General features: G+C 39.4%; 1 protein-coding gene across 6 annotated transcripts in view; it reads right to left on the bottom strand.

Annotated features, from left to right (window-relative positions):
- rgs3a (regulator of G protein signaling 3a) overlaps window positions 1-27361 on the bottom strand; it is a 102749-nt gene that overhangs the window by 9332 nt on the left and 66056 nt on the right. For 4 of the 6 annotated variants that reach the window (XM_065965322.1, XM_065965323.1, XM_065965324.1 and 1 more), the window contains one exon: window positions 8404-8474. In XM_065965322.1, coding sequence (XP_065821394.1) covers window positions 8404-8474 — 71 coding nt within the window. Of the gene's footprint in view, window positions 1-983; window positions 1130-1336; window positions 1494-8403; window positions 8475-27361 lie in introns of those variants that run through there. The other 2 variants (XM_065965327.1, XM_065965328.1) reach the window with 2 other exon arrangements.

The raw sequence follows: 27361 nt of genomic DNA, 5'->3' as shown, positions 1-27361 counted from the left end.
TGATTGTCTGCCTGTGTGAGAGATCTATGTACCCGAGTGAAGGAGCAAGAGGTCTTTGGTTTCTCAATTATCTGCAGGTTTCCATCCTCTTTATTCCCTCTTTGCTTGGCTCACATTAGACGCGCTAATAGCACCCCGCTGGCTATTCCTGGTGTTCTGAAAAGTAGGCCGCACTCCCAGGGAAAGGCTCTGGGAGCACATGTGGTGAGAGCTGCAGACAGACGTACTGCAGAGCACAAAGCACCGAGACAAATTTTTACATGCTTTGTTTCCCCACAATGATGGGAGTAAACCCCTTTGTAGAGCCTGGCGAGTTAGGTCGGGGGTACAGCATGTGTGAACAGAGGGGGAGCTGAAATGCTGCAGCTGAAATGTGAGCAACGTGCAGGCATGTTTTCATTCCCTCTGCAACTTTCTATTTACAGAAGGCTGTGTGCCTGTGTAGTGAACACAGTGCAGGACACACAAACAACACTGTGCAGGCTTGTGAGTTTGTTTGTGTGTCTGTTTCTGTGATTAGAAGAGGTCAAGGGTTGTGTCAATGTGTCTGCAACGTTTATACTGTCTGCAGGTTTGTACATTGAATTTTAATATTGCCTTCTGTCCACTTTGTGTAACATGTATGCATTGTTTTGTTACTTTTTCGATATATATACTGTACATGTACTGTTTTTAGGGTTAAATGTGTCCAAAATTGGTAAATCAGAATACAACATTAAAAGTAGTAACTACATTTGAACCTAAAATGATGTGGAGTTTGTTTTGAGTGTTTCATGTATTGCTCTACAAACAGTTCAGAGTTGTGATTTTTCCAAAACCATAAAGAAAATGAATACGAATGATAAAAGGAAGATCTTTACAGCTCCTACATATCAAGACGAAATTGTACCTTGTTCCTCGAAGAACAATGCAAAAAAAGGGAGTTATCCTCAATTTCCTCCAGAAATAAAACAACCTCTCATTCACAGTCTCACTCAACTCACCTTCCTAGCCACCAAGACCACATGAGCGATCCTATTCCTGAAATCCAGGCTGCGTATAATAAGAAAAAGGGGCAGCCTCAAGTTAGAAGTTAAGAAGCTGCTTCTTCCAAAATAGTTAGCCTCACGGGGGATCCTTTCTCCCTCACTGTGACTGTCAAATGAGATCCACGTAGAGGTCACATAGCTTTCTACCAGCTCAAGAGGAACCATTCCTGTGAGATGCAAAAAACAGCCCCCACCCTCTCCTTCCTTCCTTCCTTCCTTCTTTCCTTTCCACCCTCCCCTCTGATGTTTCTTATTCCTGATAAACACACACACACACACAAACACCCCTCCAACTGCCTTCCTCTTACCTTTCCAGGTACTTCTCCGAGAAATCGACCATGGTGTGAAACATGGGTGCCAGCCCGTACGCAGGTTCACTCGGCATGTGCGAGAGTCAGACTGCATGTAAGCGTGTGTCAGGAGTGCTGGAGCTCGGGGTCCAGTGGTTTTGTTTGACAATCACATTCCTCTAACCCCCGTGAGGCTCTAGTGGAGCTTTTTATAGTCAAGGGGGTTTGGAGAAGGCGGACCCTAGGGTCAACCAATCCCAACGCTGTGTTTGGACAGGATGGATTCCTTCCACATGGGCCTGGTCAGGACTGTGATTTTAATGGGTGTGTAAATTGAGATGACATTAGAAAAAGAAGTGATTTGACTTTTGAAATGACGTTTTGATCTTCTGTAAGAGTCTACAGAGGGACATACTCATAATTCTAAACATCTTGTTATCTATGCCATGGTTTCCCTACAATGTGGTTTAGGTAGCTTTAGCTTCTGTTGAACCTAATATAGCTGTGGCGTCATTGTATCATCTTTTTTAAACGCAGTAATACATTCCATCAGGAGTAACATCGGCTAGAAATGTTAATGCTTGAATCCTGGTTGTATGTTGGGTGTCAGGGTGTAGCTGCTGAGCTTATACACCAAGACGCTAAAATTCAGGCTGCTATAGCTATACTGCGACTGACTTTGTCTACCTCAAAATGAAATAACAATTCTGGCTATGGCTGCTGCGAAAAGTTATCTTAATGATGCAAGAATAGTGATTGATAAATGTGAAATCTGTTTAAAGGCGCAACATTTACGTCCCTGTGACGTTTATCCTTCAATATGAATGTCACAGCAGTGTAATGGGGGTCTGAAGTGATCCCCTCTCTGCACTGTCTTCTGAGTTAGCAACAGAGGCATTACAGGGGCGAGAGGGGATCTGCAGAGCCAGCGGGGGAGCGCAGTGTGTGTGTGTGTGTGTGTGTGTGTGCATGTCTGACTGTATGTGTATGTGGAGCTCCAGCCGGGTCGCACTTCCACAAAAGACGTAAAGCAATGTGAATACACAGACCGGGACACCAATTTCAGCCTATTGCGGGATCAGCATGACCATAAATGATGTCATCTGAGGAAGCACTGTTCAGAACTGGGAGAACAATGCTGCATCCCGTGCGAGTGAAAGTGTCTTTCAAATGTAAATTATGTATGGGGTGGGTACTTTTTTTTTTGCATATGTAAAAAGCCAAGTGAGATCCAAACAGAAGTGGTCTCTGGAGACACAATTAGTACGTTAACACAAAGTTAGAAAAAGTAAATCAATTGGATTAATCTGACTAAAACTGGACTTTTAAAATGCAAATCCAACTGAAGTTGTACAAAGTCAAATTTCTGAAAGCTAGACTAACATATCTAGAAAATGTGGACTGACCCAAGCCGTTCGCTCCACAGGTCTCGAGCCAGGCTTTGACCCAGAAGTGGAATGGCATTAATAGGCAGAAGAAAATGGAGAAGACAACAAGACACAAGTATGAACATGGTGACATGGAGCAAGAACCCTGCATTTTTGAATGAGAAGAAATAGTTGATGTTGGTTTAACTGAAGTAGTTTGACCCCCCCTCTCACTTTACACTGGGACAGGGACAGAAGTAGTTAAACGGCCTAATTGAGCCACTTGTGATCAGATGACTGAAACCACATGTTTATATCAGGTGCAAACAGGGTCAAAGTCAGGCTGGTGGACTTTGTTTTGCTCTTCAAGAAATCCACTTCATGACTGGTATGGACTGGCAGCTTAATTGGCGACCAATGGGTGTCAACAATGTGAGGACCTGTATTTAGACTTCTAGATATCTACATACAACCTGCACAACCAATATACTTCTTAAGACATAACAGCTCACACAATCTAAACACTGACTTAGCAACATGGTCTCTCTCATTAACACTCACCATGGCCAACTTTCACAGCACAAAAGGAGAGTCTTAGCAAAACCTGGTAAGATGAGTTATTCCCCTGAGAACTGATACTGTGAATGGCAGAAATCAGTAATATGAAGTGTGACACACTTATCAGTGTCACACAAGCAAACAAACACAGACAATTGTGTTATGTTTCCAATGTACAACTTAAACTCTGCTTATTGTTCTGTTGTTTTCCCACTCTCTCTCCATCTATATTATGTCTTTATGATCTGAAGTTGGATGTCAGTTCTAATAACGGATGTTTTAATACCGCAGTCTTTCCTGAGTCTACGTCTTTGTATATGTTTTTTATGGTACTATTTTATACCCAAAGAAATGAAAAACTCTGCCTCTGGGTATGCATCATTTTTATAAACTGAGATCAATCTGTCAAGGAGCTCACATTACTGCACATATTACTCTGCGTGCTGTGCTCTTGGTTTATGGCTTTATTGCTACTTTTTTGGAAACCACCGGTTGGGGGAAAAAAAAAGAAATCTACTGCTTGAGGAAGCAGAACACCTGGGTTGAGTAAAAACAAAAGAAAAGGTCATAATGGAGGAGGGGAGAGGAAGAGGCAATGTAGACAATTTCAGGAAAACAGCTGTGCTGGGTCTTGAGAACTAGACAAAGGGAGTAAAAGGCTGAAGTGTAGGAAGTATGAACATTTTAAAACGTTGGGGAATTAGGGAAAAGGTAAAGTTGGGGAAGAAATGCTTCAGAAGACCATATGGAGTCTTTGTGGTAGATGATGCACGAGTAACAAAGTGCTTTGTAGCTGTTAAGTGTTCACTCAAAGATGATAATTATCATACAACTTCAGCTGGAATACAACACTTCTATCCATTTTCTTCTATGATGGGTCATAATACTGCATAGAAAGATCTCTGTTTTCTTAAATCTGTGTTTCAGGTGTAAGGGTGAAAAACAAGAGATTTAAAGTATCACACATTTTATCATTTTAACTCTGGCAAAAATACAGTGTACTCCATTGTACAGTATATCATATGGTATGGTATGCTATCTTTTGGTTTGGTATTATGGTATGTTATGGTATGGTTTGGTTTGGTTTGGTATGGATTGATATGTTATGGTATGCTATCATTTGGTTTGATATTATGGTATATTATGGTATGGTATGGTTTGGTTTGGTTTGGTTTGGTATGCTATCATTTGGTTTGATATTATGGTATGGTTTTGTATTATGGTTTGGTATGGTGTGCTATAATAACCACACCGATGCCAGCTACAGAAGGAGACAAAAACATTCCCATGTTGCAATTTTCCTCTTGCAATGGAGTCCACAGCAACATGCTGTAGTTATGAGTGTGTTCAGTGATTCTGAATTGATAGAGGTTAAAAACACTGTAAACAGTGAAAACAACAGGAGGGACAGTGAGAAACAGGAAATCAAATTTACTGATATTACTGGATACCCTTCACCAAAGATCACAAGACTTGAGGTCACACTGTCTTCTTGGTGCTATAAATAACCACATCGCATAATTTGGCCAAGATATAATATACTACTGGCCTTTGTTATGCATCTACTTGTCTCCCCTATATTTAATGTATCACTCCCTAACATCTTGAGAAAATTATTTAATTTCCTTCACGCTTGGCTTTAAAGAAAGCCTGTGATTTCTATCTATAGCAACGTCATATTGCATTCGTATTCCTCTGAGAAACATGGCAAGATGTTGTATTGAGGGCATGTTTGTTGGTGCGGCTTATTATGATTGAAGAGATTATTGTCCCTGTTATTGGTGGCGTAATGAAAAACGGCTAAAAATGGGTCAAATACTGGACAATGAAAAGCTTTTAATGAATGATAACAGGCTCCTGACACTGTGGATTTGATAGAGATGAGGGCTGTGAATACTGGAGACAGAGGATACATGTGTAAATGTGGAGTTTCCATCTTGCGCCATGTGTTTTCCTTGTTATATTGGCTAATCATGACAAACAAAGGGTTGCGCTCAATGGTGGGAGCTCACTTTGTCTATGATCATGATTGAAGACAGATAGCTTTTTTTCCAGTCCGCCTTCATCACTGTTAACAGATTTCTCTTTAATGGTCAAATAAAAAAAAGGGAATCTATTAAAGCTAACCCAGCACCGTATATTTATAAAGCAACCTATTAACATCGATCACTGGAATAAAGATGAATGGAAGTACAGATAGAATAACAGAAATTCAAATACTAACAGACCTTGCAGAACTGTGTCTAGAAAAGTGTCTACACTGAGATATAGAGGAAGGAAGGACTGATGGAGCGTATACAACCCTGTCCACTCGCACTAGGTAATCTGTATCGTGCCCAAGCATGTTTGACCCCATAAGTCCAGTTCGTTTGAGCATGGTCTTATTTGGCCCTGGCACAGATGGAAGAGGTGTGCTTCGGCACAGAACAGTTGCTCATGCACAAGTTCACAACATGGACATGAAGTATAATCGATCCCTGCGTTCATTATCAAATATAGAGTGTTATTGCTGTATCTGACTAAAATGACTCAAAATAAGCCACAAAGTCAGTAAAGTAGCAATCATATTATATGTGTTGTTTTCTCCGATGTGCAGGCACGGACTTGACCGAGCATCCCTTAAATTTAATTTTTTTTTTTTTTAGTCTGGCTGTCTTCTAAACTTTAAATTGCTTCATGATCACCTAAAGTCATGCATGTGTTGTATTACAACGTTATGTAGAAGATGTAACCGTGCTCAGGCCCGGTTTATCTTGTTTTACAGAAGTCTGGACACTTCATATAAATGTATATATCTATATATGCAAAGGGAGAATTAAATAATTAATGACATGTCTCTATAAGGGTTGGAAACGAGACCAGAATGTAAAACTTCATTGCAATGTTAGTACAATATCTAAGAGCAGTCCTCCTGAAATTCTCTTGAATTGTGAAAACGGCTCTTGTTTCTATTTCAATACAAACATCAGTAATTGATTGGCTTAACCATGTTATGATTCTACATACATTGATGACTTTGCTGATAGTATGTAACACTGCTGGACACAGTATGGCACTTTTAATCTAAATACAACTCTGGTAGTTGATATTGCATGTGTACTGCCTGCCTTCATGTGTTGTTCTTCACAGCTCATCCTCATCTGAGTAAATTCACAGCTTGTGTGTACAGATGCTGATCTCCTCTAAAAATCAAAAGCTTCGCTTATTAAAAAAAAGTAGAGACAAAGGTTATGTTACATGAGATGAGCTAACAGAGTGATGCATGTTTGTTTACCTGTTATTAGCAACATAATCATTGTTTGCTAACCTTGACCTATGTCAACAAATGCTCTCAAGCAGAGGCACTAAGTACTGCCATGTCTGATTGCCAGAACAAATCACACAGGGAGTAGTTTTTGACTCATTTTCTATTCTTCTCCTGATTTTTTTTAAAATTAAACAGACTCAAATGTTTCCTTATTCTTTCCCAGTACTTTAAGTAAGTATTTTACAAGAAGCACTTATTGGACATGCATCTATGCATTTTATTTTACTCTATTTTCCTGTGATAACAAGTTGATTTCAGTTGTTTTCTCTGGAACTAACTTAATTATCTCATTATTTAGGTAAAGCGAGGCTGATTTTCCAGTGATGACAGGTTCATTTCAGTGGTTTTCTCCATAATTCGACTCATTTATGTTGTTATCTAGGTATAACGTTGGTGATTTTCCTGTGATAACGTGTTCATTTTCTCAATATCTCAAGAGAAAAATTTAAATGTACTCGTTAGCACAAGAAAACAAAGCGAAATAAATGAATGGATGCATGTCCTCTTAGAGCTTCCGCAGTGATTATTTGTAAGTGTAAAGCTGTGTTTCAGTACAAAATATATTTCTTATCCAAATTGATCATTAAATAATCACTGATATGGAAATTTTGCTTTATCTGATAGTATCTGCAAACTGACAAATAAAACCATCCATTTTGAAAAGACTGGCTCCTAAAACAATCACAGCAGTAATTAATTAAGTGTTCGCTTCGTTAGGAAATGAAGCCGGTCCGAAGCTTTCTGAAACAGCTGCCAAAAAGGAATCATACTCTAGATTGTAGGAAAACGGGGCTGAGGAATCCTAACCACTTAATCTGCTGATTAACCAAACAACATCAAACCGCAGCTTGTGGCAGAAGAATGAGCATCTATCAGGCCTGAGGACGGCTACAGCGAGCGGTTTTTATTGTCCTCCAGCCGTGAAATGTGCTTTCATCTTGATGAACGGGAGTGTGAATACAGCTCATTCAACAGCTGATGAATCACCGAGGCGTCGACTGACACATCTGACACGCACACAAACAAACACACACACAAACCTCACTTCTCACACTGTTAAGAATGTGTGAACACATATGGTACTACACTCCTCAGCAGCACACGCATCATTTGCCAGTTAATTAAGTAAATGATGATCACTTCAATTATTCCTTTTTTTTTTTTTTTTTTTTAACTATTACTATCACCTTAAGTTTGAATGCCTTTAAAAATCATACAAATTAACAACTACCCAAATGTTTCCAATCTATTCTTACTAGTGTGGACAGGTCCTGACGTTTCCCAGTCCACTAATTCAATCACATCAACACAACTTGTCAAATCTCTGGTCTCAATTAACCCCCCAATGTGCTGAAACAGACCATTATCACTCACCACTGGCTTGGCCCAGAGCAGTGGCTGTTAAAGCGAGGTGTAGTCATTGAAATATTTGACAGAATAAACGTGATCGTTAACACATTTGCATGAGAATGAAGGCCGATGACCCAATGTTGAAAACAGAAATGGCCAATTCCTTGTGATTGTTAGGACTATAAAAGAAGTGTCCATCGTGCTGCGTTTTTCCACATCTTATTAACAATGGATCGTTGAAATACACATAAATGATTAACTACTTTTTTATATTTTTACATATAAAAGACAAGGTGGAGTTTTCCTTGGTAATAGTGTGTTAATGTTTAAGGTTAAAGTCCACATCAGGAAGAGAAAATCTGAGCATTCCTTGTTTGCAGCTTTCAAAATGAGCAAATGGTGAAACTGAAAGTTGGCACAAAATGAAAGCAAAACAAAAAAACTCACATACATATAATATATACAGTATATAGATATATATATATATATGAGATTGTACTTACAGGTTCTTGGATTTCTTCTTCTTTGTCCCGTCAGAGCCAACGTCACAGCTACAGGGGGATCCGGAGCTCAGCTGGGGGGAGATGAAGGAGAAGACACACTGCATCATCCAGCCTCCAAACAGAAAGAGGGGGCCTGTGGCTTAAAGCAGATACTGTCTCTCTATCTCTAACTCTTCCCAACAGGCAAGGAAGGTAGCGAGAGAGCTAGTAAAGCTAGTAAATCCTCAGAGAGTCCAGTTAGGGTAGACTAAAAAACGGGTCCAGTCCGTAACACACACAGCCAGCTACCAAAAAGGTTAATCCATAGCAGCAGTCGGCAGTGTAAATCCCACAAGGCAAAGCTCCCAGAGGTTTGTGTCAGTGAAAAAAGAACTGAGCGTATGTATGCAGCAGATGGTGTTTGTAAACTGTTTATGTCCCGCTTTAGCAAAGTCAGGAGATTCTGTGAGTGTGTGAAAGACCGAGGCAGTTGTTTTCTGTCGGCCTCCAACTGTGCACCAGGTTTGAAGTGTGGAGCCAAGACCCCCGGTTTCACATTACACTTTCTACCAACCCTCCATTCTGATTGGTTGGCAGAAAAAAAGGGAAGTTGCCTCAGGGTGGGGAAGAGGTCAATCCGCACTAATCTAATGGCCTGGAGCTGCCCCATTGTATGTGTGTGTGTGTGAGGATCTAAATAATGAGCCATTGTATTACAGGAACAGGACTTGAATCAGAGCTGGACCCGGGTAACAGCTGGTAACACATGGTGAGTGTGCTTTCTGTCAACCTTCACAAGGAGGACATTTTGGGAAAATTAAGGACGTGTTCTGGCTGACCTTCTTTTTCTCAAGGCTCTATTTGGATTAAAGGGACACTCTATTCCAACCACTCATCCCCTGTCGTTTTTTAAGATTGGCTGTAAGGTCTGAACTTTCCTCGTTGAGGGTGGTCTTCATAATAATCATCATGCATCATTATATTTTACCCTTTGAGAAGGGAGTCTACACATGTTAAACAGTAACAGCTCATGCTACCCTTTAAACAAATAGCGTAACGTTCTTGGAAACATGACATTTGATTTCCTATTAGAAGCTGGATGAGAAGATTGATACCATTGGTTTACCCTTGTTTTCAGTCTTCATGCTAAGCTAGGCCAGATGTATCTTACTCTTACTACAAAAGACAGATATGAGAGTTGTTCTGTTTTCTCTCCTGAAAATAGAGCAAACTACAAATTCCCCCAAATATGAAGCATTTTCTTTTTAACATAAACTGTCAATGAAATGGTCAAATCCATGTTTAGTGCCAAAAATAAAAAGTCCTACACTATTTTTTGTATAAAACAAGCATGTATGTCATTGTCAGAGTATTACTGTTTGAAACAATAATGCTAGGCCCCATGAGAAAACATTTCCCATGTGTTTTTTCGCCAACTTTGTTGCCCCTCGCAGCATATAGCAGCTGTCAGAAGTCATATCCTGTTTTGCTTTCGCATTCCAGTTTAACCTCGTCAGTACATCACCCCCATGAAGCAAATGCAAAGAATTGACAAATGCAAAGACCACAGAAATACAGGAGGAGACACATGTTTAGATGTGTGACGCAGTCCATTTTAAGCCACATTTCTACCAAGTGGTTCATTTCAGTTCTGTTTGGCACTAATTCTTTTGGCGTTTCCAAGTTGGGAATGATCTCAAACTAACTGATCCATACAGTTCTACGTTTTTTGCTACCCTTCAGGGGCAGAAGGTTTTTTTTTGACATATTTCTTTTATTTTATAGTGAAACTGAAGAGAGGCAGGAAATGTTGGGGGAGAGAGTGGGTGATGACTTGCTCCATATGGCCGGGTTGGGAGTCAAACCAGGGATCAATATGTGCATTGAGGGCTGTAGCCTCTGTACTAAAGATGGTACATAAATATGGACATTGGCTCAGTGATGTTGCCAATTGATTTTTGAAGCAAAATTTTAAAGCCCATCAATGGTGGATGCCATATTGGAAATGCTGTCTCAAACCTGTCAGGAACATCACCCACGGAATTTAGTATGAATAACTTTTAGCTTTTATATAATCAAAAAAGACGAGTTGTAAAAAAATGTTTAACCCTCCCCCGAACAGTTTGTACCATAAAGACAAATTCAATTAAAAAAAAAAGGCTGTAAACATGTTGATCTCAGCTAAAAAGTGTTGTTTTTTGAATGGGTGTTTAAGTGACTTCTGGGGCTTTTGCAGCCAGCCTCCAGTGGACACTCGAAGAACTGCAGGTTTTTCAACTTCTGAATTGGCCTTATATATTGGCCGCTTGCTTCGTACATGGGGCAACCATTCTACCAACTAAATAAAAAAAAAAACCACCACATTTAGATATCTCTTCAACAAATTCCAACCTAATTTAACAGCATCTTTACATGACCTCGAAGAACTGGGAGATTTTTAAAGGGCACAATTCCATTAGCGTTAATCGTACCTTGCTGATTTTAAATCCTAATAGAAATTTTGGTCTAATTTCTTATGCTATGGTTGTCTCCTCAGTATTGCAGGGAGTGCTTGTTTTCTCAAATTTGAAAGCTTTTTTTTGCAAGGAGCACAAAAACCGCACATCTCAGGGTCTTAAATTGGACCTTGATTATTGCTGATGTGGGTCAGTACGGTGTTAAAGCGCTCCTTGACCTATAAGGATGAAAGATGTACAAGTTCCTCAGATTTGAGCAATTATCATTAACCTGTCTTGTTCTCTGATCATAAGAATAAACTGTGAATAGATTCATCTGCTAACCTCTCCGCCTTCTTCCATTTCTTTTTTTCTCCCTCCAACTAAGATTAAGTTTATAGGAAGTGTACACTAATGCACCCAGTGCTTTCTGGCTAAAGTAACAGTTGACTGTGAAAGGTGAGTGAGTGTCTGTTATGTAGCTGTCTAAAAATAAGGACAAGTTAAGAGCAGGAACAAATTATTTTTAGAGCTGCTGTTTGATGGGAACAAAGACCTGTTGTGCTTTAAGGTCTATTTGTATGACTTAGAAAAGATTTGGTGAATATTTTCAATCTAATTATATCTAATCTAAAACCAAGATGATACATAACGCAATAATGACATATCTAGGTCTAGAAGTTATTTAGTCACCCTTTGAAAAAGCTACAAACACAGGTTTTAAAGTCCTTTAGGGTCACAAAAGACATCAAAATCTAATCATTAATCTCAGAGGTAACAGCCAAACAAGGTCACAGTGCCAATAGAGCCATCATCTATGCTTTCCCTCCTGAAACCGCTCCAAACAACCTGGAGAACACCTAAACTTTGCCCTCTCAGAAACATTCCTCACTGTTGTAGCCCCCCAGGACAGGATTATTCAGGGGTATCGGTAGAGCAAATTATGCTGCGTGGTCAGTGGAGATCAGAGGGGGGATTGTCTGTCTGCTGGGTCAGCCTTTGCTCGGCTCACTGCCTGCATGCACGGACTGAATGCTCATTCACACCACACTGCTATGTTCCAGCTGGATGAGAGCCACATCGATACACAGTCAAATATGTGTAACTTAAGGTACAACCAGCATACACAACTGGCTAATTGGATAAGTTAATTTCATAAAAACTTCTTGGTCAAATTGCATTAAATTAAACAGCCTGAATATGTATTTCATTTGTCTGTTTTATATTGGACTTAACAATGTGTCGCTTCATCATAACTATGAATAAGTAATACAGCCCAATGGGTTTATTCTCAGGTTTCCACTCTTTATATTGAAAGCTAGACCCCTAACCGGCCCCCCACGCACACGAGTTGTGTACACATGGACACACACAGACACACGCACACACTCCCAGACTGCCTGGCAATGGTCAGTTGAGCGTATAAAGTCTGACTCTCATCTAAAAATAACCCTGGTGTGTGTTGAGGAGTGTGTGTGTGTGTGTGTGGATGTATATGTGTATATACTGCTCACTGAATACAGTAAGAAAACACAGATTCTGCCAAAGACCACACTACAATACATTCCCCTGAGGCATGTGATGCAGATGTTGACTTACTCTTTAGTGTTGTTGGATGGCGGTCCAGATAGATAAAAGGTTTAAATGTGCTGCATGTGTGGTTTTGTAACCTCTTCTACAGTCTATAGTGTTTCTAAATGTGCACGTGTGGAGGAAATCACGTTTCTGGCTAAAGTGAGATTAGGAAAACATTTATAGGCACACACGCACATTACCATGGGAACATGTCTGTTTAGCCGAAGGGAAGAAAGTATGGAGAATGTTTGTATTCATGTGTGTGTGGGAAAGAAGTTCGAGACACAAATGGTCTGCTATCCTCTAATAACGAGGCAAAACTATCCGTCTTTGTCTCAACAAACTGTACATACTTCACTTTTGCTCTGCACCAACAAACACATGCTAGGAACAATATTCTGAACGCAGCTCCGAGACATTCTTGACCCAGTCGACCCAAAACTCCAAAATCCTCCAACAGCCTAAAACCCAAAGAGGTGAAGTAATGAATCTTGCTCTTTGTGTATTTAAACTTCTTCTCACCAGTGAAACTCCTGCTGCTATTCTTCATCGGACCTCCCTGAGGCTGCTTGCTTCCTTTTGGTTTCTTTGTTTCTTCTTTTATGTTAAAATAAATTGACATGTTGGCGCCTGCACAGCGTTATAGGGGCCCAGGCAATCTCCCACTCATTTGGTGCAGCCTTGGATCAGTGCTATGTGTTAGATGCTAGTTTCCTGACATTGTGTGTCTCCACTTTGTGTGTTGTATTTAAGTATGAGTCATACCACTTATAGGCTGACGCAGTAGGCATCATTATACCTGGCACCCTGACCTTGCTCCTCACCTTCATTTGCATAAGCTGTGAGGCTGGTTAGAGTTGAAAGAAACACATTTTAACACTAAGTACTTCACAGCTTTTGAAAAGCAACTGTCTATTAAGCCCTAAGAGTTCTTAACATTAAACCCTGCTGATCTCAATCGCAGCATTGTGCTGAATGGAAGGTTGCATTCACTTTTCAAAAAGTATCTCACTTCAATCAGTAAAAGTAAAAAGTAAAAGTGGCCTGTTAGAAAGCAGATTTTCATAAAAAGACCAATTCACGCTTTCCACCTTCCTTTTGCAGTGATATACAAACATTAATTGTTTGAATGGAAATAAACAGATGCATTGGATTAAATTGTCATAAAAGTATTTTAAATCTACTATTCATGACACCATTTTAAAGCTAATATTTGTGAGGAAAAAAAACGCGTTGGTAAAGGCTTTTCTCTTTGTATGTACTTTTACTTTCCACTATCAAAGCCAGGAAAAAAACATCTACTTAAGACTTAACCAAAGTCACATGTCATGATCAGGATGTGGAACCATAATGAGCCCAAATAGAAGAGGAAACTATTCCCTTAATTGTCTCCATGTGACTTACCAAACCAGACTGTACTGCTTTAATTCAAATGGAAACATCTGAAATTTGGCAAACAGAAAACATGGGTGCTACTGGATGTGGTTGTCAATGAGAGCTATGAAACATTAAATCAGTTATGAAGTTGTAAGGCTTGTCTGCGTCTGCATCGATGAAATGTTTTAAATAATGTTATAAATATCATTAGCTTCTGCCTTCTGTTTAACACAAACCTCGTCTGTCTTTAATAATGTGTCAATGAATGGAAACAGGATGGACATAAAGTCCATTTGTTTGTCATGGGACGGGATGTGAATCGCAGCCATTTAACACTGTTAAGAGTGTAAGGAACGAATAAACAACTTATTAGGCTGCAGCATCCAATGCAGCAGATTGTTTTACATAACAAGTAAAAGATTCAAGCGAGTCTGTTAGAGGCCCCGGGTTTAAAACACCGCTTAGTGGAGCAAATCAGTCTGAGTGGGCCAAAATTATTGGAATGTCCCCTTTTTGGTTTTCAGCAGACCACTGGGCGTTTACATGCTATTATTACTTTGATAAGGGCTCCGATCTTAGCTGTGCAGCAACCATTTCTTCTTCAATTTACACTTCAGTTTCATGGAATATATATGAAGGACATACAGCTACACAGCGATGATTTGAGGTACGTCCACTGCAACTGCATGTACTATAGTGCCTCTATACAGTAAAGAAATGTTAAAACGTATTGCTTGTGGAAAAACAATCCATTATTTTGAGGCTACATTTTCAGATATCCACAAAAAGACCTGATGAATCAAGAAAATGGAACAATATCCGAGACAATGGCATCTCCTATTTTAAACTATTGGGTTCTTGATATAGTGCCTGATACTGTGAATAATGACATGTTTGCATAAATATTAGTTTATTTACTCAAAGTAGCCAGTCAGTCTTTTGACTGCATCTGTAATTACCATGAGAAGGTAAAATATATGATTCATAAATCAAGATAAAGATAAGATGTAATTTCAAGTAGAAGATGTTTTAAGAATACAGTTTTTATGACGACTAAGGTGAAATGTGTCTCTGTGAAATTTGATCCCAAACTCAAAAAACAACAGCTTAAAATATACATCTCTATTTCTGGTTCTTCTATCTGGTCAAACACAAGCCTCATTTTCATAAACCTGTAATAATACAATCCTGCTTGCTGTTTCTATGTTGAAATGTCTCATTTTAATAACAGGTATTAGTAAACCAAGTAAATAACTGGACACTGTCTGCTTGTTTAATGATATTCTTGGACATGGTCTCAGCCTTGGTAAGTGTCAACACTTCCTTGGAGATATTGGCCAGAGAGAGCTGAAAGAAAATAAGAAAAAAAGAAGAGGAAAAACAAAAGATAGGGGTCTCTCTGTAAGGGGTATTGGATGAACAATGAAGCCTTTATGAGAGCCAGAAAATATAACAAGATATGTGGGGAGAAGATCGACTAAAAGGGCAAACTTCTGTGAAAACTAAGAACATGGGAGAAAGATACCATATTGAAAACGGAGGGTGAGTTTAAATGATTATTAAGCAATATTAATGTCTATATATGAAGCTGATGTTTAGTGGTTTAACAGGCTGTGTTGAGAGATACACTTTGTGTATGTTAAAATGGTTTATTCTGACACTTTGTTCTTGTTAAATAAACGTGTTACTGTCTCTTTAAAAATGTACTTCAAATGAAAAACAATTGTCTTTGAAGTATTATTACAAAACTGTTTAAAATGTGGGGTTTTTTGACACGGGGGGGACAGTTCTCCAGCTTCCTCTTCAACAATTCAAAGGAATCTTTTGTGGGGAAACAAACCTGAGATTCATTTTGTATTTGTGTTTCAGTGAGAGGATGTGAACTTGTGTAAGTGGATGTCAGCTGCCAACACACATGCGCGCGCACACACATATACAGATACACACACACACACACACACACACACACACACACACACACACACACACACACACACACTAACACTCAAAACACACACGTACAGTAGAATAGCAGAGCCAAAATTTGCAGTAATATCTGAAAATAAACCCAGTGACCCACAGACAGGATACTGACTCATTCCTACTCCAACTAAATAATGAAAGTGGATACAATAGGGGGCATTGTCCGCACAATTGTGTGTGTGTGTTTGTGTGAGCGAGTGTATGGTGTGTGTGTGTGTATCTGATCCGTCTCTCCTCTGCCTCCTGTAATTCAGCATTGTTCAGGAGGTTGTTGCTTCCTGCATTAGTACTTCCCGTGTCACAGGATGTTAATGAACACTTCTCGTACGGCGTCACTTCTCTGAAAGCTGCTCTGAGAAGCTGTCAGGTGACTCCGTCCATTAACTGGAGCTATCTATTAAAAACGTTCTGGACATTTAACTGACCAGCGGATGACCTGTCAGCTTGGTGTTTTAATGGCTGCAGCAGCCTCACAGCTCTTTCCAGAGCCTGGTGTTTTATATGTGTGGACTAATGGGCCAACTGGCTGCAGACACAACAGGGCAAACCATGAATGTATTTTTTGTTTTGTTTCAAGGAGCTCAATGACAACATGCAAAGATGATGAATTTGTCACTTGCAATCCAGGAGCAACAGAGAATGTTAGATAAATCATTTCAAAACCATCTTTAACCATCTTAATCCAGGACCCCCCCCCCCATTTCACATTTCATTTATTATTAATCAACTGCACTAGGTTATATCACATACGATACGTATCCTTTGTATTCACGTTTTTTAAAGGGTAGAGTCACGTTTGTGTACAGAAAGGGCAAAGTATCACTGAAAATGCATTTCTCATGCTTAATTGTCGTAGTGCTTTTAAACATTTATGTGAGTGACGTCCATCACATTATCACACTGTCTTGATGTTGCAGCATGGGGCTTGAGGGCTGTTGCCGATACCTCTACACATTCCTCTCCCAATCAGGGCCTCCAACAGCCCCGCAGCCTTGACCTGTATGTGGTTACCACCCTGAGAGGGAGAATAGATGTATCTAGTTAGAGAGGTGTTGTGCAGGTGCTGCCCGGCACCAATTATTAGCTACAGGAATTCTATTATTGAGCGAAAATGAAGGGCAGGCTTCCACATATGTGAAAAGTGGTTTCTAGGAAAGCAGCATGTCAGGATGAGATGTTTGGCAGTTAGAGTGAAGGGAGGAATGCTGCGAATGAGATTCCAACAGGGGCAGCCCGGGGAAAGATGTCGGTCACACAATCGCTCGTGTAAAGGTCGCACTCCAGCTCTCAGTGGAAGTTAACAACATGCAGCAGTTATGGAATATCTGACTTTATGTTTGGACTCTATTTGTGGAGTGACAGATTCAATTCAAGAACCTGTTGACTGTGTTTGTTGAGTGAAGCCCGAGTCGAAGATGCAAGCTTCATTGACTTAGTTATTAAATGTAATGCATCCGGTTGAGGTTTATGTGTTGTTGTTTTAATTTAAACTTCAATGCTTTTGATGGATAACTGATCCATATAAAACATGAGCTAACTACACCAAATTATGAACTGCCCACTCTCTTCTTTGGTTGTCTGTAATTTTCACTGAATCTACTTATTATTCAGAACAAATCATCTGGCATCAGCTGATGTTGTCTCTTGTGGGTGTCTGGTTTGTTATCTTTTTGTATGTTTTTGTTTTGTGGGGGGAAGAATAGACAAAAAATAATTTTCTGCACAGTTTTTGTTTTATTTTGAAAATCAATAAAAACGAAACATGTAAGATTTTTTTTATATACTATAAACAAAAGAGTGAAATGCTGTTATTAGTTTGTTGTCTATCATTTCTGAGGGATTAAAATGAACGCCTGACAATAAGTAATAACAAAAGTGACCTCAACATTTCCAGAAAAAGGTTATTCACCTTTTTTATTTAAGTTCCTTATTCTACATCTAGCAGTGAACCTCACTCTCTCTACCGCCAGGACTCTCTGTTCTCTTGACCTATAACAGCGTGTGTCCTCCCATCATCCCACCAGCATTGTAAACCCTGACTCCTGCCTCCTGTGGAGTGTGACTTATTGTGTGTGTTTGTGATTTGTGGCTGCAAGTGCTGCTACACACTTGCAGCCACATGAAGCCAAGGTAACGCGCTGTTGTGGATCACATAGCTGGGCATGCAGATAAAGTACACAATGTTCTTGTTATCGCACTGTATGTTCCTTTTTCTTTTTTAATACTAGAGACTGAACGAGCCAAGACGCGGGACAGAAAGTTGTGTAAAGTACACACATGACTGTAAAAGGCTTTCTGCTGTGGTCGTGAAGAATGCTTGAAGGTGGAACTGATGATTTCAGGTGTATCTGCTCAAACTGAATCGCATGCGAAATTTAAAAAACATTCATCAATGTTCAAATTAAAATGAGTATTAACCTCTCAGTAAGATACAAGATTATTAAATGTGTTGTTCATATTTAAAGATTGTTTTAAATCTCTTACAGCAGCACATGACTGGCCTTGGTTTGTATTGTTTTTAACAGGTAACATAGTCATATTATCACTTTCTCATTAACCTGACTGATTCCAGTTGAAAACACCTAATTTGAGAAGTTTGAGAGATTTGTGCAGATCGCTTTGTAAACACTTTACAACTCATTACACCTGTCCCTGTAGATCAGTGAGTCTCAAACTGTGGGGCGCAGTGACATGAGGAGGTGGCGCAGTGACATGAGGAGGTGGCGCAGTGACATGAGGAGGTGGCGCAGTGACATGAGGAGGTGACGTAGTGACATGAGGAGGTGGCACAGGTGGCCTGGGCAGGGGCGTGTTACTGCTGGGGGCTCCGGAGGCTTACCTGCAGCAGTTGCCATGCTGGAAATCCTGTCTCAGTCTAACTTTCAGTCAACTTAACGACATCCCGCCCACCTGTCAATCATGTCAGCTACACACCTAACTATGTATGAGAGTTGTGAGAGTGAAGTATGTAACACGTATCGTTCCAAAAATCAAAACGGAGCCATATTTAAAAAAAATTACAGTACAGTACAGTGTGTGCCCATGATGACAATAACTAATAAAACATATTTTGTTTTTTTGTACCAGGCTGTAAACATGTTTATTTATGCTGTAAAAACTGCACTTCCGCATTTGGCTCCATTTTCAAGACCGGAGGTTGCCGCTTGGTTTTGACTCATCATACAGGACATCTTGCGTCAGAAATGTACATTTAACAATTGGAAATTTGAAGTTGTTTTTTTTTTTGTAACACCTGAATAACTGATTTAGATCCTGTATAATTGGCTGACATAATGTTGTGGTGTGAAAAACAACAAAAGAAAGAAAACAATGATTCACCTTACATAAAGCTTTGAAAGCGGGTCAGATAATAGGGATCCTGGAGCAAGTGGTATGTTGAGAATGCAGGTCAGGAGTCTGTGCACTCGTAATATCTCACTGTGTTTGCACCTGTGGCAGTGATATAACTCCCAGAGGACTGGGTCACGGTTATAGAAAATAAAACAACATGTTCATCATTATTAAAGGGCTTTGGTTGTACATAAGGATAACGATCGGTTAGGGTTGGGACTCAGATACTTAATAGATCATAATAACATTTGAAACACTTTTGAAACACCGTTCTGTTTTAACTGTGAAGTGTGCCATCTTTTCTCTGTATCTTTAAACATTTTAACACTTATACAAAGGGTTCAAGTTTTATAGCATTAGTGCATGTGATTACCCATAAGTGAAACCATTTATTTGATGCGTTCCAGATTCAGCCAAAATACTGCTATGGCAACGAGCGCTGTAAACACCTCTGTTCAAACACACAGGACACAGATATGGAACAAGAGGCCTTCTGGATCCTCTCTCGGATTAGGTAACGTCAGGAGAAGGCTTTGTTGTAGCGGTGACAGCATCTTAAGTCCTGTTACTTCATGACTGAGTATAATGTAGGGCACTGAAGTGGGCAGGAAGTGTAGGAGTGCTGAAACAGGGTCCGGTTACTAAGTGCCATGACATCAAACCGTCACGTCTTAAATGATGATGAATAAATGAAAAGCACACTGCTGATAGTAACTGTTGTATATTCCCTGAAGTTGTTCTTCAGTTGCATGTGATGTGGTTTTGCTTCATTGTATTAGTCATGTAGCTCGTCATCATATTTACTTGCTCAGTCAGACCAGCCAATGCCAATGGAAACAATGCCCTCCCTCGTTGGTCCCAGTCTTTGTCATGGCTGGATTCTACTGTATGATGTTCATGCCTTAAAAATCTTCCTCAGCTTATATTAAACCCCTTTCACACAAAAAAGGCTCTCCTAAAAATGTCCAGACTTTGTCCAGGTAGGGTCCATTTGTAAACACAAACAGCCGAATCTGGTTACCCTGACTCTATGCAGCCTGTCAGCCCCGCATTGCCTGCTGATACAGCATTTTAGGGCCAATAATGGAACTTGTAATGGTATAAAAACAGCTGTAATATAAATGACTCATGAGGCACAGTGACCCTACTTTCATTTTTTCACATAAAAGCCCTGACATGAATTATTTGACTTGTTAGTTCTCTTCTTGGGGCGGCAGTAGCTCAGTCCATAGGGAATTGGGTTGGGGGGGTCCCAATGCGGACCATAATATGGAAGTTGGTCTGGTAGAGAGGAGCCAGGGCACTTCCTGAGTACTGCTGAGGTACCCTTGAGCAAGCCCCCGGACCCCCAAACCCTCTGGTGCGTAGCAGCCCCACTCTGACATCTCTCCACTAATGCATGTTCACAAGTCCTGATTGAGCATGTGTGTGTGTGTGTGTGTGTGATTCAGGCCTACGTGTGTGAGAAGCATGTCTCAATAACAGAGTGTAAAAACAGAATTTCTGGTTTTAATAAAGTAATTAATAAAGTATATAAAAAAAATCAGGAGTTCTGGAGTTAATAACTGTAAACAGAATGTTCCCACGATCCTTCACAACAAGCAGTTCACAGCATTAACAATCCAGGTAGCTAATTAAACCCTCACAGTAATCACAAACAGCCAGCAGACAAATATACAAGAGGAATGCTAGCTTAGCCTTTGCGGTGGGGGATTTGGGAAAGGTTATAAATCCCTGTGAAAACTACTGAGTGTTTTCAGTTGTAGTAGTAGTAGTAGAAGTGTGAGAGGGAGTGAAATATGACAGTATGAAGCGTACAGGTATGCAGGCTGTGTTTTAAGCCATGTGGGAGTTTCATTGGAAAAGGTGGATGAGCGTGTGAAGCTTAGAACTCACAAGGTCGTACGGTGTGACTAAGTTTGATAAGATAAGGTTTCATTTCAGAGGAAAAATAGCAAAAAGGTTCTGACTCTGATTTTTGGAATGAAGCCTTTTAGAGCCGTTTATTGATGTTAGTTCTCTCAGACAGATGAATCCCTTTAGAATCCATTTTTAATACCTCCTCTTTGAGTCTGTATCCCACCATGTATAATTAAAAGAATTACAGAAATAATCAATCAAAACACAAATAATAGTTTTCTCTCTCCATTAATCTTTTAAGACTAATCTCTGCTCATATATTTGACATTTTGTCATCATGAGTAAAAAAGAGTCCAATAACTATCTTTGCTTTATGGCAGAAAAAAACAGAAATGTACTAAGCAGACGTGAAGAAATGACTTTATTTGAAACTAAAAGTCAAAACAACATGTTTCTACCCGGCCTGAGAGTAAGTGATAGCTCCTCCCTCAAGACTTTTTCTGTAATTTGTTATCACAGTTGCTCAACTGGCAGTGGATTTCTTCTTTCTTGTTAGAATTGTTGCATTTAATGGGGCCAGAAAATCTTTTGTACTTGTCTCTGTCTGGCAGAGAAGATGTGTATATATTTAGAAAACAAATGTGCAACTGATTGCTGTTAAACTCCTCTAATGGAAAGCAAATATCCAATAATAAGACTTCTCCTAGCAACAACCCAACCTGCCAAGTTTTGGATTTTACAACGTGTTGAAACATTATGCATGGAGAACTACTTAGAGGATTTTTGCAGAAACATAAGCGCAAAATTCCAATGAGAGTTGCTTGGATGGTGTTATTGTGTAATTAATCAAGTAGTTTTGATAGATTAAGTTAGGAAAAAAATCCCCGTTGTAGGTCTGGACCGTGTGTAGAAGGTCGTTTGGATTCTGCTTCAGGTTCAGGCTAAGCTGCTCTGTCCCGGTCTTTGTTTATAACTCCAGCCAAAAATCATTACCTACACATCTTTACATGAGTCAAGCCACAAATTAAATCTGCATTTAGTTTGCAGTGTTTGTTTATTTAAAGTATCTAATAGATTTAAAGCGTTAAAGAAGGCTACATGGGGATGCTTCTCAGTGTGCGACCCAAAGCAGTCTACCCGGCTTTTCGTCTTATATGGTCTGGGTTGACCGTGGAACCAAATTGCCCTCTGGGGTAAATAAAGTTTTCTAAGTCTAAGTCTCAGTATCTTTCAACAATTTCAAAACATTTAATGCTAACATTGGCTAAATGGGCGGCTGCAGGTCAGTGGAACCCCTCTCTTTCCCACTTTTTAAAACCAACACAGTTGTGGCAGATGGCATGTTGTTCTTCCTGTTTAAAGGAAGCTTTTCCTTACACCTGGAACTTTGATTAATGTTGTGCTTTGCTCATAGTGGATTCATGTTGGGTCTCTGTAAATAATATATAATATAGTCTAAGGTATAGACCTGCTCTTTTTTAAAAGTGTCTTGAGATAGCATTTGTTATAAATTGGCACTATTTAAATAAAGATTGGTTGATTGATTGGTTGGTTGGTTGGTTGATTGATTGATTGATTGATTGATTGATTGATTGATGGGTAGGGTCAATCATCTCTCAATCAGAAGATTGGCTGTTTGCTTCCAAGTTCCTGCAGTCCACATGTCAAAGTGTCCTTGGGCACGACACTGAACCCCAAATTGCTCCTAAGTGGCATAGAATGGGATAAGTTAATACTAACAGGCACTCTACATAACATCCTCTGTGATCAGTGTGTGAATGGAGTGTGCAAAAATGCTTCGAGGGGTCAGAAGACCAGAAAAGTGTTATATAAGTACAGTCCATTTAAATAGCATTAGGAAAACTTGCTGGCAACTGTTTATAATTCAGATGACAAAGTCGACATGGTCTGCTTACTAATGGGGTTTTATAGCTTTAGACATATTAATTACACTTTAATAAACTGCTTATGGGTTGTGCTACATGTGAAAGCTGGATACGCCTAGCCACAGATACTAAGGCGTGTGAACGTTAGCGACGTGGCAGTTTCTTTGATTTATCACACAGCACTTATTTAAGCTTGTGTGTGTGTGTGTGTGTGTGTGTGTGTCTGTGTTTGAACCTTTAATTTAGTGAATCATAAATTCTTGGAATCTGTCAAAACTATTCAGGCGAAGGTTGTAAATGAAAAGAATGGAGAGAGTCAGGCGTAATAATGGAAAGATAATGTTAGAGGAGCATTTGGTTGGGTAGTGTATCTTTGTTATGTCTGTGAAAACTTGCCAAGAAATCCCTTACATGTACATGTACACAGTTAAGAAAAAGTTGGAAATGAAAAACACACTTTCTCCGTTTTGTCTTTTGAGTAACTTCTCTTCTGGGTTCTCTCATATCCATTGCTTTGCATAACATGTGTTGGCTCTTGCAAGATCAGATTTGGAACTTCTATTGGAAGCTATAAAAAAGTGGAACAAGCTATAAAACGTGACATTCAGTTCCCTCATCAACTTGTCATCATACACTTGGGTGACCGAACACTATGTTGACTGTCCGTAAAGCTCATACAGTCTGCTGCAGTAAATATTTACATGTTACTCATTTGGCATTACCCTGGACAGATCCAGCATGGCTTCATGAACCCTTGGAGACCTTTTGTCCCTACAAGGCCACCTACTCCACGGTCAAACAAAGGGAAACCCTCTTGTTTACCTACGATACAGTTTATTCAGTGTGTCACTGAGTACTTAATGATTCTGACACGTATGCTGCCTGAGTCAAATCACCTGTGAAACCTATCTTTACTTACAAAGACAAAAGCATGTTAAAGCAGAGATTTCTTCTAAGTAGTAGCCTGTATTTTTAAACTGTTTCCAAGAAAACCCAAAGCACTCCATTTAGTAAAAAAACACACTATTATGAGCTCTAGTCACATGCCCTGACCCATGTAAGGAACGCAATACAGTCTGGATATCAACAAGTACTCTGCCTCTCGCATAGTGACCTTTAAGCTGACTATGGAAAACAACAAGTACCATGGACATTAGGGCCTGCTGTGAGATGAGAGGTCAACGACGCCAATAGATTTGTCTTGGAAAACCACTAAGAGTCTAGCAATGAAGCTGAGGTGCTTGCAGAAGAGCGGAAAGTACAAGAAGTTTACAAATATTGTACTGCGTGGGCCTTAAATAGCACGTTTAAGTTCCTGTTACTGTTTATCCTGCTTATCTCAGTGCAGTGGCCATTAAGTGGAGGTCCAGGAAATGGAAGACACGCTGTTCTCAGAAGACACAATACTCCACACATGTTGTTCTAAACACATTTTTGTGCACTTACCTCAAGATTTGGAACAAATATAAATATTTTTGAATAGACACGTGAGCAGCAACTATTACTAACCATTACAGTTACAACTGGCTATTTGAAATGCTAAGCTATTGCCTCATAGTCTCACTTTTTTGATGTTGTATGCAACTTTTTTGTCATTCTGTCTCTCCAGAGAGACCATCAAATCTCTAATTCTTTCATATTTGTTAATTTGTCTTTTTTGTAAATAGCCCCAAGGACAAGGGTGATTCACTTAGATTACATGAATCTCTGAAGGCCTACTAACCAAGAGGCAACCTCTAGCGTCGTAAAATGAAGCCGATGCAGAAGTGGAAATAGTGTGCACCAGCCTCAAGTGTCCTATTGAAACTGGCTTTAAAAGCAGGGGAAACACAATTAGGTCTCATATTGAAATGTCCTTTTTTTAACAGCAGACATAAACACAACACGTTTAAAAATAAAAGCTCTGAATATCTTTATTGGTGAAAAATGTGCAGTATGTCATTTCTTTCTCAAAAAAACATCCTTTTTGGTTATGTGGCTAAGTGGCTAATTAGGGGCATGGCCTTAACCAAAGGGAGGGGGCATTGTACCGATATTCCACCCGTCTCTTGATTGTTTGAAAGCCAGGTTGAGTTGGCATTTCCATCATGGCGACCGCCACAGTTGGGCTTCAAAACACTTCTTTAGAAACCCGCGGATGACTTCCCTGAGACAATAGCCATGTTATATACAGTCTAAGGTACTGATGGGTCTTACATTAGAATTTCATATTTAGACTGCTATTTTGGCCCAAATATACAGCATCTGGAAGCATTTAACACGGTTTCTTCAATTTGCCAGGATACTGAATAATTTCAGTCCACTCTTTTCTTGACCAAACTAAAGCAGCTATATTTAATGTAAATTACAACTTCAATTAAGTCTTACAGAAGCCTACAGGCTTGTATTAAAAAGATATGAAAGATGGGCTGATTACGTGTGCAGGGTGCAAATATTACATGGAAATTGCCTCCTTTAGTGATGAATTTTGAGTGCAGTAAAAGTAAAACATGATTTGATCTTCCTCTGTTCCCATTAGATATAAAATGTTTTAAATTAACCATTGCTTGTAGTGTTTTACATCTAGATTTTATCATGAAAAAGGAGTGATGTAATTAAGAAAAACGTGATAAAGCAGGGAAGCAAGTGTTCTTTTTGTCTGATTAACAGTTCTATTTCATTTTGTTCCTCACAATCTGTACAAAACTCTCATGGACTCCCTTCAAAAGTCAGTTCTGTGGAACCAGAGCATCCACGTCTGCTAACAACCTTTCTGAATCATTCTGTAGGTGCCCTGTCCAACATAACAACTCTATGTGTCAGAGTGTGTATGCATGTGTCAGAGTGTGTGTGTGTGTGTATACAGGCTACAGCAACCATGAGCCCACCTGCTTTCAAGTACAAATGCATGATAACCTCATTTCATGTTGTGCTTTTCACTCGTGTGTGTCCTTGACTCAACACAGGAATGTTAGCCACGACGCAAACATCATTAAAACACATAAAACGTGTTTAACCCGACATCTGCAAAGACAGCTGATATTTATCCAGATTTCAAACAAACACTTGTACCCCGTAAACAAAATGTTTGGCCTGTTTTAGCCCTACAAGCACTACAACCAGACTGTTGTAACAACGTCTGGGGTGCAACACATTCACAAACTGAAACAAGAAGATGAATAATGTGCTGGGTGGAAATTAAAGTGGGGGGATTTGATGGATTGGACAGCAAGATGAGAGTTTAATTTGATGGTGTTATTGGAAAGAACATGCAGCGGTTTTGTCTTGCAGTGTAAGGATATTTAGGATTTGCCTCCTGTTGCTTTGTGATGGAAAGTAGCAATTTATTTGTGTCTGAAGCACCAATGAGGATGCAAACTGAAACAGATCATCTGTATAACAATTTACAACTACTTGACATAAAAAAAAGAAAAAAAACGAACTACCTAGAAGTTTTAATGGTACCTAGAATGGTTTACTGGTGTAGGAATAACCTAGGACTAATAGAATAAAAACTCATAAGTTCTAAAAAAAAAACACTGACTTACTGTGAGTAAAAAATAAATAAATTAGTTATTGATACAAATTTAGATTTTTTTATCAGGCTGCAAACATGTTTAAATAATCTACTGTTAAAATGGGCATTTTAACAGGGGCGTTAAGGGGCATCCTGGACTTTTGGAACATGGCTCTAGTGGAACTGCACCCTTTTGCACTTACGCATCAGCTTCATTTTTAACACCGAGTTTGCTTCTTTCCTCTTTGTTGACCTTCATAGTTAAGCCATTGCTCTAGCAGCTTATATTTTCTCAACCAGTGATGGTCTGCGTGTCATTTGGAAGAGCGTTTGCAAAAGCATTAACAGCCGTTTTGCAGTTTTTTCATCTAGAGGGGTTGTAAATATTCAATAATTTGATATTTAAGACTGCCTCACCCTTAACAGACTGAGTCAGTTGTAAGCACTGGTAATTGTGTCAATAAAACGAAAAAAATGAAAGTCTTTATTGGATTTGCCTTTTCTATGAAAGCTATACATTTAGTGCTGGATCAATTATCTTCTCCTGTGTCTCTTAATTTGTGCATTTAAACAGCAAATTAAGTACATGTGTCAAAATTTCTAAATACTTACATATACTGCATAACAAATGTCATTATGTTAAATGGATACACAGGTAAGACATTTAAGACAATGGAATTCTACTGCTGAATGAGTTGAATGTATTCCTTTTTAGAATTTAATTAAACTGTTCTTTTGGTTAACGATCACATGGTTTAAAAAACAGACACATAACATTTGATTTAACAGATTCAGACACAACTTTTTCCCTCGCAAGCGACAGGAATAGCAAAGTTTCCATTAAGCAGTAGTCAAGTTAAGTGTCGCTGTCAAACAAAGTGACATTTTCCCTGTCAGCCTGCTCCCTGCCTGTCTCCTTCACACCTTGCATCTGTGATAGAGCACCTCATCAGAGAGGGGAGAGATGCAGAGTGGAAAGAAAGACAGGAGCAGAGTGTGAGTTTGTTAAAGGGCGA

This window comes from Labrus bergylta, chromosome 17 (assembly GCF_963930695.1).
Source record: "Labrus bergylta chromosome 17, fLabBer1.1, whole genome shotgun sequence".
Classification (NCBI taxonomy): Eukaryota; Metazoa; Chordata; class Actinopteri; order Labriformes; family Labridae; genus Labrus; species Labrus bergylta.
The sequence above is the reverse complement of the archived record's forward strand: the minus strand, read 5'-3'. Positions and strand labels throughout refer to the sequence as shown.